The sequence below is a fragment of the Ovis aries genome, chromosome 5 (assembly GCF_016772045.2).
Source record: "Ovis aries strain OAR_USU_Benz2616 breed Rambouillet chromosome 5, ARS-UI_Ramb_v3.0, whole genome shotgun sequence".
Lineage (NCBI taxonomy): Eukaryota > Metazoa > Chordata > Mammalia > Artiodactyla > Bovidae > Ovis > Ovis aries.
The window spans coordinates 105,418,597-105,432,024 of NC_056058.1; the positions used below are offsets into that span (position 1 = coordinate 105,418,597).

The 13,428-nt window shown below is 36.8% G+C and overlaps 1 protein-coding gene across 9 annotated transcripts in view; it reads left to right on the forward strand.

The window, feature by feature from the left end:
* Positions 1–13,428, forward strand: part of FER (FER tyrosine kinase) — a 456,675-nt gene that overhangs the window by 104,304 nt on the left and 338,943 nt on the right. For all 9 annotated transcript variants that reach the window (XM_042251005.2, XM_060416072.1, XM_060416073.1 and 6 more), the window contains 3 exons: positions 8,175–8,358; positions 10,430–10,567; positions 11,190–11,309. In XM_042251005.2, the coding sequence (XP_042106939.1) occupies positions 8,175–8,358; positions 10,430–10,567; positions 11,190–11,309 (442 nt within the window). The remainder of the gene's footprint in view (positions 1–8,174; positions 8,359–10,429; positions 10,568–11,189; positions 11,310–13,428) is intronic.

The following is a 13,428-nucleotide window of genomic DNA, read 5'->3' on the forward strand; positions in this document are numbered from 1 at the left end:
CAGTGTGGCCGGATGTTGTTTGCCAGATTACTCGGGTTAATTTTTCTATTCCCCACTGTTTACATTACAAACTGGGGAGAACAGTTTGGTTCTTGTTTCTTGTTGTCCAGTTGCTCAGTCATTCTGACCCTTTGCAGCTCTGTGGACTGCAGCACGCCAGGCTTCTCTGTCCTGCACTAACTCCTGGAGCTTGCTCAAACTCATGTCCATCGAGTCGGCGATGCTATCCAACTACCTCATCCTCGGTCGTCCCCTTCTCCCCCTGCTCTCAGTCTTTCTCAGCATCAGGGTCTTTTTCCAATGAATTGGCCCTTCACATCAGGTGGCTGAAGTATTAGAGCTTTAGCTTCAGGATCTGTCCCTCCAAAGAATACTCAGGGTTGATTTCCTTTAGGATTGATTGGTTTGATCTTCTTGCAGGCCAAGGGACTCAAAAATCTTCTCTGGCACCACTTTTGCTTCTATTGTATCCCATTTTAAGTTGCATTTCCTCTCTTACCCTAGTTGACTTTATATATTTTGTTAATGGTTAGACATTCAGTTCAGTTCAGTTCGGTTGCTCGGTCATGTCCAAGTCTTTGCAACCCCATGGACTGCAGTACTCCAGGCTTCCCTGTCCATTACCAACTCCCGGAGTTAACTCAAACTCATGTCCATTGAGGCAGTGATGCCATCCAGCCATCTCATTCTTTGTTGTCTCCTTCTTCTCCTGCCTTCAATCTTTCCCAACCTCAGGGTCTTTTCAAATGAGTCAGTTCTTTGCATCAGGTGGCCAAAGTACTGGAGTTTCAGCTTCAGTATCATTCCCTCCAAAGAAATCCCAGGGCTGATCTCCTTCAGAATGGACTGGTTGGATCTCCTTGCAGTCCAAGGGACCCTCGAGAGTCTTCTCCAACACCACAGTTCAAAAGCATCAATTCTTCAGCGCTCAGCCTTCTTCACAGTCCAACTCTCATATCCATACATGACCACTGGAAAAACCATAGCCTTGACTAGACAGACCTTTGTTGGCAAAGTAATGTCTCTGCTTTTTAATATGCTATTTATGTTGGTCATAACTTCCCTTTGAAGGAGTGTCTTTTAAATTTCATGGCTGCAGACACCATCTGCAGTGATTTTGGAGCCAAAAAAAAAAAACAGTCAGCCACTGTTTCCCCGTCTATTATTTCCCATGAAGTGATGGGACCAGATTCCATGATCTTCATTTTCTGAATGTTGAGCTTTAAGCCAACTTTTTCACTCTCCTGTTTCACTTTCATCAAGAGTCTCTTTAGTTCCTCTTCACTTTCTGCCATAAGGGTGGTGTCATCTGCGTATCTGAGGTTATTGATATTTCTCCTGGCAATCTCGATTCCAGCTTGTGCTTCTTCCAGCCCAGCGTTTCTCATGATGTACTCTGCACAGAAGTTAAATCAGCAGGGTGACACTGTGCAGCCCTGACGCGCTCCTTTTCCTGTTTGGACCAGCCTGTTGGTCCATGTTTAGACACTAATGGTTCCAAAAGTCCGAGCTGTATAGAGCCATATTCTTAGGGAATATCTCCCTCACTTCTCTTTATTTCGTATACAAAAATCATAGTATTATGATACGCTTTTTCATTTTGTTTTTCCGCCTGACACTGTGTCCTGAAAGATCACAGTATTTCAGTTTGTAGATTTTGTTTTTCTTTTTAACTGCTGCATAGCACTTCATTATAAGCTATTTAAGCACTTTTTTATGTATGGGCATGTTTCAGTTTTTTTCAATTATTTACACTACTACCATGAATAAACTTGTATATAAAGTTTCTTTTTAATTGTTGAAGCAATATCTTTATTTTTGAAGCAATATCTTGAGTGTAAACTTCTAGCAGTGTGAATGTAGCGTAACAATATAAATGTGTGTGTAATTTTGTTAGATATTGCCAGATTTCCTTCTATAAAAATTATACCAATTTACATTCCCACCAACTATGTATAAGAGTATTGGTTTCTCCACATCATTGTCAGAACAGTGTTTGTTAATTTGGTAGGTAATTTTAATTTACCTTTCTTCTACTATGAGTGAGGTTGAACATCTTTTCATATCTTTAAAGGCCACTTAAAAGTAATTTTTAGTGAATTCTTTTGCCCATTTTTTAAAATTGAAGTTTGATTTTTTTCCCTATAATTTAAAGAATTTGAAGATATATTACAGTGAATAGTCCCTTTTCTGTTACATGTGGGACACAAATTTTCTGTGAGTTTGTTGGTTGTTATTTGACTTTATAGTCTTGTTTTCCCACAAATGATGATATTCTAGCTGCTCATAAATAAACCGAGAAGTAAACTCTCCTTTGTCTCTGTCCCAAGAGCCTTGTGTCTTTTGCCCGCATCTTTGAAATTGAGGCAACCCAACTTTTTAGCTTGCCGAGTAGGGTACAGTCTCATGCCTTTCATTTTTGTGACAGAAGTATGCGTCCTTGTATTTTTATTTGCTTTTCTGTAGGATTATTCTTTTTTCCCTTTCAGAGTTCTTTCGTCTTACCATTTCTCCCTCTGAAGAATCACCTTTCTAAGACTGCCTCCTTTGCCTTTCACATGCATGTTAAAGCACCTTTCTCGAGGTCGGTTCTGTGATCAACGGTTACACTTCTCCAGTACTTTCACGTGTAGGGTAGACCTGCATATTCCGATGGTGGTTTTAGCCGTTACACTTCTCCAGTATTTTCACGTGTAGGATAGACCTGCATATTCTGATGGTGGTTTAGCCGTTACACTTCTCCAGTATTTTCACGTGTAGGGGAGACCTGCATACTCTGATGGTGGTTTTAGACGAATCTTAGGCACACTGCTAGCTCTTGTATGTCTGCCTTTTCTCTTCAGTGCATTTTTCTTTTTATTTCCCTTTTTTTCCCCCCAGAACAGTCTTTGGTGCCCATGAAGGCTTGCAGTGGGAGGATGCAAGATCATTTTCAAAGATATGATGTTTATTTTTCTACTCACTGCAGGTTTAAACTTTGAACATTCTCTGTTATACTGAGGGTGCAGGCTTCATTTGTTTTTCTTTTTGTTCTTTATTATATTCTCAGATAATATGTGGGTGATTCAGAATTATGCTGCTGCCCCTATTGTAGCTACTCAGAACCCCCCCATTCATCGCATTGTTATTAGGAATATAGATTTGACCATGAAATATCATTCAATTTGTCGGTTGTTAAAAGACTGTGGGTCAGTTGCACCTAGCAGTCACTGTGTACCAGGAAATGATATTGCACAGAGCTAGGGAGCTCGCTTTTTAAAGGCATTTTATATTGAATTTTAAAATGTCACTATTTTAGTTCTTTGAACAGTCTAAAACCTATAATGTGTTTCAATAAATGTTTCTTGATTGATACATAAAATTTTGTTATACTAATATGGATGCATCTCTTATATTTTTTAATACTTTATAGGAACATATAATCAAAAAGATTGTTTTCCGCTCTCCGAATTCTGTGTTATTTGTTATTAACTGTGTGTCTGACAGTTTTCTGCCACTTAATTTCCATCACAACCCAGTGGATTGAGTAGGGCAGACAATTTAACTCCCAGGATTAAAAATTAGAAGCTGAAATTTATATTAAATGACATGCTTGGATTGTACAGCTAATCGAAGGAGAAACCGAGATGAAAAGTGACGTCTTAGCTTTGTTATTGTCAGAACATCACTGAGTAAAATAGATGGCTGATCCATTGTTCCCACAGAGCACACTTGTTCTTACTTTAGCTTCCATGAGAAAAAAACACATGCAGACGTTTGGGCCAAGTGACTTGTAAGTTAAGATGAATTCTTGTTCATGTTCTTCTTACTCAGAGTAATAAGTATTGTGTAGTTGAGAAGGAATGTTTTGAAAGAAAGGAAAAATGTAAGGTGATAAAACGTTTATTTATCCACATCAAAGCAGAGACTACTTGCAGGCACTTTACTTTTGGAAAATAATCACTTCTCATTTGTTACCCGGAGGCTTTTCACCGTATTTAACAAATGGTAAATGCTTCAGAGGTTTTTAATAAAAAATACTTGACTTTCTAGACTAACTTAATGACTAGTCTAGCCTGTCTCCTGTAAATGTCAAACATCTGTAATTGAGTTTTGCTGGCTTCATAATATTGTTTGTGGCATGACATGTTGTATGCACACTCTGTTATTACAAACATTAAGTGGATTTGTCAACAAGCGGAGGAAAGAGAATTGTAATTTAGTCTCTTTTGTGAATTTTGTTATGTGGAGGAGGAAAAATTGGATGTTTTTTCCCCTGTTAATTGACACATAGAATGACTCCATGCCCTGCTTCAGTGCTTCTTGGCAGTAAAAAAAAATAAAAGCATACATCACCAGAGGTATGATTCTGTGTCTGTCATTAGAATTTATTTATTGTGTGTAGTTCACATTAATTTCAAGCTAAGGTATGGTTATTTAAAAGCTAGGAAAGTATAATGTTGATCTGAGATATTCTGAACTAAAATGCTATGCAGCAGGGATCATGGTGCATAGTTTTTATAATATATTTTGTTAAGTGAATAGAATTTTAAAAAACTTAGTTATAACTGGTTTTCACACAGTATTACTATTTCTTGAATTTACTTACACAGTCTCTTTGGAACCCTAAATATTTTTTTAAACAAATCAAGTAAAAGTACATTAGACTCTCTTTTCAAATCATGGCATATTTTTGGTGTTTTTGAAACTTTTTATTAATATCTCCAAGGGAGGAAGTACAGGGTGCATGCATAGGTATGACCAAGTGCGCGAGTGTCTGTGCGCCTGGAGGACAGCGGACTGCACTAAGACATTCCCCCGATTTGTTTCAGTTTCAGACCCAAAGCTATTTTAAAAGAAATTTTCATATTATGTATTATTATTGTTATTATTATTTTAATATAATGGATTCTGCCTTGGCTGTTTTCAAAGGCTTTTAATTGTTTTCTAAACTTGCAGATTACTACTGGTAAGCTGTTTATAGACTTTGGCTACCTAGCCTTCTTCAGATTGTTGGTCATACACTGTATCTGATAAACCGCGACGTCACTCAGTCGTGTCCGACTCTTTGTGACCCCATGGACTGTAGCCCACCAGACTCCTCTGTCCATGGGATTTTCCAGGCAAGAGTACTGGAGTGGGTTGCCGTTTCCTTCTCCAGGGATATCTGATAAAGAGAAAAAAAATTAGCTGGGAAGTTCTTAAGTTTTCTAATATTATTTTGCATAATAAAATGTTAGTGAGCCAAGTGTGACATATTTCGTGAGTCATTTCTATACCAGCTAGAAAGACAGATGGTTGTGTACAGCTTAAAAATCTGTGTAAATAGGAAGACAGATGGGTGGTTTAAATAGTTTAAATGTCTCCATGAAAATGTTTGTGTGGAAAGCTTTATTCCTGAAGTTACACTAAAAATATCTAAGTAATTAATTGGGAATAATAGAGTTTATACAAAGAAAGCAATATTTTTTATGCAGGGGGAAAAATGTGGAATTCATTGAATTTGCTAGTTATAATTTTAAGCTTACGGTAAAAATCAGCAAATTAGAATACAGTTAGAATGCAGTTAGGGTACAGTCCTCAAACAGTGCTGCCTTGCTTTCTGATTAGGGCCATGTGGACTCTAGAAGGCTTCTTTATTTCTTGGAGTTGATTTAATGGCCTAATTGTACGTGAAATTTTGACATGTCGTCAGAATTTGTCGAATATCAAGAAGAGCACCATAAACCAGCTTAAAAATGATGAAACCAAACAAAACCCCAGTAGAGCCAACTCTAAGAAAAGGACCTTAGAAAGCACTGCTCTCCAATTTCCGCAGCAAATTTTCATGGACTTTCACTGCAGCAGGTGTTCAGGCATTAATGTGACTTAGCTCCCAGCTGAAAGATTTGTTCCTGTTTGATTGGGTATACAGTTTGGATCTCAGGTGACAGCTTCGTATGGGAGTCTCTGCCTGAGTTGTGTGGGTTGGTAGAAAAGGGGATTGTTATTTTAGAGGAAGGCTGCAGGACTGATCATAGATGTATCAATTGTACTGGCTTTTGGAGACTTTTTGGGAAATGTATTTCTGCAAGAATGATGTTAAGTAGCAATGTTTATGGCCAAATTATTTATACAGAGTATTCGATGAAGAAATGATTAAAGTCAACTGCACATGTAAGCAGATGTGTTCCTAAGAATGTTTAAAATCATTTGTGATTATTATTATTGAAGTGTCTTATTAATTGCTAAGTTAAAAAATTAGCCTTCATGTCATCCAGAGTAAGTTACAATCACTTTAGGAATTTATATTAACAGAGGACAAAAATATATTGGTTTCTGAGTGAACATTTTTAAAAATTAAAAATTCAGATGATAGAATTTTTTTAAAAAAATCACAGCATCCTTCTTAATAAGGGTAAGAATTTTTAAAATGAATTTCTTATTTCAGTTATATATTTTATAATTTATATGATTATTTACTAGTTCATGGCATATAATATATTGTCCTGTGTGTTGTAATCAAAAAGTCAGAAGACCTACTTCTTTGATAGCTAGTGTTATCTTTTTCTGATCCCTTCAGATCAGAACAGAATTAATGTTTGCCCCTATACTCTTGCTGTAGTATTAGGACCTCTTTCCAGTCGGCTGTGAAAGGGCTTAGGAAAGACCCTCTGGTGATTAAATTATCTTCTCATCAACGAGTTCTTCATGTTATAAAGTGAAATAGGTTATCCAGGGCAATATTTTTTGAATAATTTGGATACTTATTAAAATACCCTCTTGTACACAAACAAGCTGATGTCTGTAACAGGAGAAGTCAAGCTGCAGCTTCCCTGGAGGAGTCAGCGATGGTTCTGGTGTTGGGAAACACTAGAATTTGTTGGTAATAGAGACATGCCAGTTTGCTGGAAGGATTTGTCTGCTTTTTCACCAGCTGAATGTGGCTCCTTTCCTTCAGAATTGGCAGAGTGAGGAGAAAGACAAAATTGTTCCAATTCTGTTGGTCTGCCTGAGGAAGTCTGATGTCTCCTCTCTTTGCAAAAACTCTGGGTTGTTCTCTGCTTTTGGCCCTGGGCTGGGGACTTTCTTCAACAGGAGATACTTTTCAGACTCCTGTCTATAGGGAATATCCAAGTGGGTGCTGAGCCTAAACAGAGTGGAAGCAGAGAAAAGCCTCTGGCGTCAAAAATTCTCAACATAAGTTTTATCTGGGGGGAAAGATTCATTTGGTGAGCTCTCCTTGGATGGAGGGCAAAAACTGGAAGTCTAGATAACTGACAAGAAATATTTGCTCCGTTTGCTTAAAAAATTGAAGATTTGCTTAAAAATTTAATTTGTTTATATCATCATTCATTTATGTTGTCAACCTATAAATATTTTCTGAATGATTTTAGTAGGGGAATCATAGAAAATTTTAATTTATTACTTTGTCATCTTCTAGACTTCTTCTGTATCAAGTCTAAATTTCTCTGCTTGATTTTCAAGTCATTCACAACCTAAAACTGTCTTAGCTATACAGCTGATTTCCTCAAAACTTGCTATCTTTGAGCTATTTATTTGCTTGCCTATGTAACATTGCTTATTCTCTCCATGTTTTCACTCAATATTCCAAACCACCAGACCATGGGCTGTTGTCAAAGACTCTGTTTTGCCAGTTGCTGAATTCGCAGTGTCTAGCACAGTTCCCGGGGATGGGCAGTTAATAGTTTTTACTGAATGAAGTGAAGGAGTAAATGGAGAAAGAGAGTGAGGTGAAGGAGCTGCCGTCTCGCCTGCTCTCCTATGCCTTTCCAGGCTTGCCCTGTCTTTTAAGGTCTGCTTTCTCCGCAGAGTCTCCTCTGACTTCCCTGATCTTCATCGACATCTCAAAAGTGGACCTTCAAATTTATCAGTATTCACGAACTTTCTAGGTTTCTTGGCTATGCAGTTTCACACGTACTGTCATTCCAATTTGGTGTAAGCTCCTTGAAGATGAGAAGGAGCAAATATCTGTACAGTTTTTCAAACAAATTGTATATTGACCTTTATTTGTCAAACAGCTCCTGCAGGGTACACTTGCTTCAGAGCATCCTTTGTACAAAGTACTGACAAATTAATACGTGTTCAGTAGCCTTTTGATTATTCATAAAATATATGAGAAACTCAGTTTGCATACAGTGAAGATAGAACTTTTAAAATGATCTCTTAACTTCATTCAACTTCTTTTTCCCCAGGGAAAGAAACTGAAAAGGCTAAGGAACGTTATGATAAAGCCACGATGAAACTCCACGTGTTGCATAATCAGTATGTTCTGGCGTTGAAAGGGGCACAGCTTCATCAGAGTCAGTATTATGACACTACGCTTCCTCTGCTTCTCGATTCCTTACAGAAGATGCAAGAAGAAATGATTAAAGCGCTGTAAGCTTCCTTTCCCATTTGATGTAAAAGGCCTTCCTGAAGTGACTGTAGCATTGCGTTTTCCTCCCGGTTAAAAGTTTTGTATAAAATTTGTCTTTGTTTTGTAAGCTGTGTCACTGGACTAGCTCAGAGGGTGTTTCAGACCTCTTCTCCCTCGGCCCTTCTTGATTTTCCTGTCTGGTATCCCTTCATTTTATGCTCACTTACTCTTCTTTTTGGGTGCTTTTGTTTTGTTCCAGTTAGCTGGAAATTTAAATGAAAGAAAAAATCATTATTTTGATAGGCATTAAAAAGTGGATATCTATCTGTAGACCATTGAATGTTTAAATCTTGAGCATCTGATAAGCCCAGAGGAAGTCATTTATTTATCTGCCTGTTTCTAGTTGTATGAGATTACAGTGAACAAATGTTTATTGGAATTGTCTGTATGCAAAGCACACTGGTGCTTGGGGATGTAGAGGTGAGTAGGGCACAATTTTTGCCTTCAGGGGGCTAACAGTGTTGGTTAGTAATTCACATGCATACGTGTTTACCATACGTATCAATTCAGTACACCGCCCTCTGGTAGACTGCATCTCATCAGTAATGCTGGTGAGTCCCCGTTTTTCCAATGAAGGATAAAGAGATTTTAGTTAACCTGAGTATGTCAGCGTTTAAGGGTATTGATAAAATAGTGAGATGCCTACTTAAAATATTTAATTAGTTATGTCTTCTTTAAATTACCTATTATTGACTTATAAATTTATATTTCCTTTCCTACTTTCATTTTACGAATCAATGTTTTCTCAAACTCCGCATATGAAATAACAGTATCTTTACCGTCATGAGAACATACTTTAGAGACATTTTATAATTTCACAAGTGTATTACCTTTACTGTCTAGTAAATTTTTTTAGATCTAGCAGTTAAAAATATAATGCCACTAAAGTTGGATGCTTTGTGACACTCATTCATATAATACAACATTAGGGGACTTCTTCCTTTTTCCCCCAATTTGTCTTAAAGATGAGTGTTAACATCATAACAACTTACTGCATTGCTTTTTAAGAATCATCTAGAGAGGCTCATTTACACTCATATCATCCAGTACTTTCAACTGTGAGGCCCCAAGGACATTTACTAAATCTGAATTGATTTTTCTACCTCGCTCTTTTCTTTCAACTGTATCTATCAGGTGATTTCTGTAATTGTTCAAAATTAGCATTGCCTGAAGCAGTTTGAATTTAATTTTTTTGTTTTTTTTTTACCCAAATAGTATTTCACTATTCAAAATAAAGTAAGAGAATTCTTCAGAATAAGAGAGATTTTGTAAGGATTCCTTTTTGTGAGTGATGATTTTGGAAAAGAAAATCAGAGTCTTATATTTATTTGGGTACATGCAGGATGAACATGTCTATCCACACTTTTTAAGGCTACTAAATGAGCAGTTGTGTATTTTTACAACATAGCATTATCAAGTTGAGGATTAGGGTCTTTGCAACAGAATAGTTTTCTTTTTGCACTTATTACATTAGGGTAATAACTGTTACGATCATTTTTGCTACTGACTGGCGGTCAGAAGAGATTGAAAGGTCATTGGAGATAGAAGCCAGATAAATTCTGAGTATAATATGGAAAAGAACAGAGGCCGAGGAGCAAGAGAAGACCCAGGAGGTCGGGCTTGTGAGGAAGCCGCACGCAGTGAAAGTAACATTCCCGACGCAGGACCTGACCCACAGGTCAGGAGCTGACCTGATCCCCATGTGGCGGGACCAGCCTGTCTGCGGTACTGTTTAGAAGTAGAAAGTGATCAGTTCAGGCTTCCATTTTTGCATGTTAGATAGATGTTGAAAAATGAAATGTTGTAGATCATTTGCAATTATTCTGTTGCATCAAATGTTAACTGGTAATGCACACATTTCTAGACTCTGTTTACTTCACTATCCAGGTAAATGAAATAAGGTGGTGCGTGGAGCCACCGTCTGTAAAAACTGGCATTACATTTCTCATTTTTGTCATTCCGAGTCCTTTCTGGGCCTGTGCTTCCCTGATAAAACTTTAAAATGTTGCAAAACTTTCTTCTTCTTTTCAGAAAAGGTATATTTGATGAATACAGCCAGATAACTAGCCTTGTCACCGAGGAAATAGTGAACGTCCATAAAGAGATTCAAGTGTCGGTTGAGCAGATAGACCCTAGCACGGAATACAACAATTTCATAGATGTTCATAGGTATGTATAGATACTTTCATTCTTCTTTCAGTACTTTTGACAGTATTATTTTTTGCCATGTATCATTTAATGAATTAAAATAAGAAATACGAACTTTGTTAGGACATAGGCTGTGTCATACTAATATGTCTGTTTTTAATTATTTTCAAAGTCCTCTCTCAGTGATTATAACTATTGATATTTAATTTATTTAATGATCTTTAAAAGTTTTTCAGTTGTTGCTACATCATTGCTTAAACCCATATTTAATTCATGAAGTAATACTTTCTTTGTAACAGCTATGTAATAATAATAAACCTATTGTTTTCTGTTTGTGTTAAATTTTATAGTGATACTACATTTATTATGTTTTCATGTATGCATCATCTTATTTTACATTAATTATCATTGAAGAAGGAATAAAACAGATTAATACCTGTGTTCTACAAATGAGGAAACTAAGCTGAAATTACTTGACTAGATCGTTGAGGCCTAAGGTTTAGTTTGATTTATACTATTTATTTTTGCTCTACTTTGTTAACATAATTTTAAATAAGAATAAATATTCTGCCTTTAGTGTATACTAAGACATATTATGATAGGGTATTCATATTGATCAAAATTATTTGGCATGCTTTACTAGAACAACGGCTGCTAAGGAGCAAGAAATTGAGTTTGATACTTCCTTACTAGAAGAAAATGAAAATCTACAGGCAAATGAGATTATGTGGAATAATTTAACAGCAGAAAGTTTGCAAGTAATGTAAGTATTTAGAAAATCTGAAGCTTAAATATTAGTGTTACTATTTATAGTTTACCTTTATCAGATTAAAATTCCAATTTTTGTTTTCTTGAAAGTAATGAAAAGTAACTAAAAATGAACTGATTTTTGTTTGGTCAAACTAAAATGTTTTGAGAAATATGTTAACTTTACCCATTATCATCACTAATTTTGGTAATTCTGAGAATAAAAATTCTGTGTGATGTTACATTCATTTGCCCAATTATTAATGGCATAAGAATATTAGAATAATGTTTTACTTTTTCCAAAATTTATACAATTTTTTAACCCCATTTCATCCTGTAAATGGCAGAGATATTTGTCCTCAATGAGGACAATGAGTATTAGAGATAAAAAGAAACTTACAGATGTCAAAAGCATTTAGTATAAAAATTTGACTTTGGAGTTTTCTCTTTAAGCAGAAATATCTTCTATTATAGACTGTTATAACACTTACAGACCATTATAAATGTTATAGACTATTATTTGCCCTTGGAGTACAGAATGAAGCAGGTCAAAGGCTAATAAGACTTTTACCAAGAGAATGCACTGGTCATAGCAAACACCCTCTTCCAACAACACAAGAGAAGACTACACATGGACATCACCAGATGGTCAACACTGAAATCAGATTGATTGTATTCTTTGTAGCTGAAGATGGAGACACTATACAGTCAGTAAAAACAAGACCGGGAGCTGAATGTGGCTCAGATCATGAGCTCTGTATTGCCAAATTCAGACTAAATTGAAGAAAGTAGGGAAAACCACTAGACCATTCAGATATGACCTAAATCAAATCCCTTACTATTAAACAGTGGAAGTGACAAAGAGATTCAACGGATTAGATCTGATAGAGTGACAGGGGTTCACGACCTTGTACAGGAACCAGGGATCAAGACCATCTCCAAGAAAAAGAAATGCAAAAAGGCAAAATGATTGTCTGAGGAGGCCTTACAAATAGCTGTGAAAAGAAGAGAAGCTAAAGGCAAAGGAGAAAGGAAAGATATATCCATTTGAATACAGAGTTCCAAAGAACAGCAAGGAGAGATAAGAAAGCCTTCCTCAGTGATCAATGCAAAGAAATAGAGGAAAACAATAAAATGGGAAAGTCAAGAGATCTCTTCAAGAAAATTAGAGATACCAAGGGAACATTTCATGCAAAGATGGACACAATAAAGGACAGAAATGGTATGGACCTAATATTAAGAAGAGGCGACAAGAATACACAGAAGAACTGTACAAAAATTATCTTCACAACGCAGACAATCACGATGGTGTGATCACTCACCTAGAGCCAGACATCCTGGAATGCGAAGTCAAGTTGGCCTTAGGAAGCATCACTATGAACAAAGCTAATGGAGGTGATGGAATTCCAGTTGAGCTATTTGAGATCCTGAAAGATGATGTTGTGAAAGTGCTGCACTCAATATGCCAGCAAATTTGGAAAACTCAGTAGTGGCCACAGGACTGGAAAAGGTCAGTTTTCATTCCAGTCCCAAAGAAGAGCTAGCCAAAGAATGCCCAAACTACCACACAATTGTACTCATCTAACATGGTCGCAAAGTAATGCTCAAAATTCTCCAAGCCAGGCTTCAACAGTATGTGAACCGTGAACTTCCAATTGTTCAAGCTGGATTTAGAAAAGGCAGAGGAACCAGAGATCAAATTGCCAGAATCCACTGGATCATCGAAAAAGCAAGAGAGTTCCAGAAAAACATCAACTTCTGCCTTATTGACTATGGCAAAGCCTTTGACTGTGTGGATCACAATAAACTGTGGAGAATTCTTCAAGAGATGGGAACACCAGACTGCCTGACCTGCCTCTTGAGAAACCTGTATGCAGGTCAGGAAGCAACAGTTAGAACTGGACATGGAACAACAGACTGGTTCCACATTGGGAAAGGAATACGTCAAGGCTGTAAATTGTCACCCTGCTTATTTAACTGCTATGCAGAATACATCATGAGAAACGCTGGGCTGGAAGAAGCACAAGCTGGAATCAAGATTGCCTGGAGAAATATAAATAACCTCAGATATGTGGATGATACCACCCTTATGGCAGAAAGTAAAGAAGATCTAAAGAGCCTCTTGATGAAAGTGA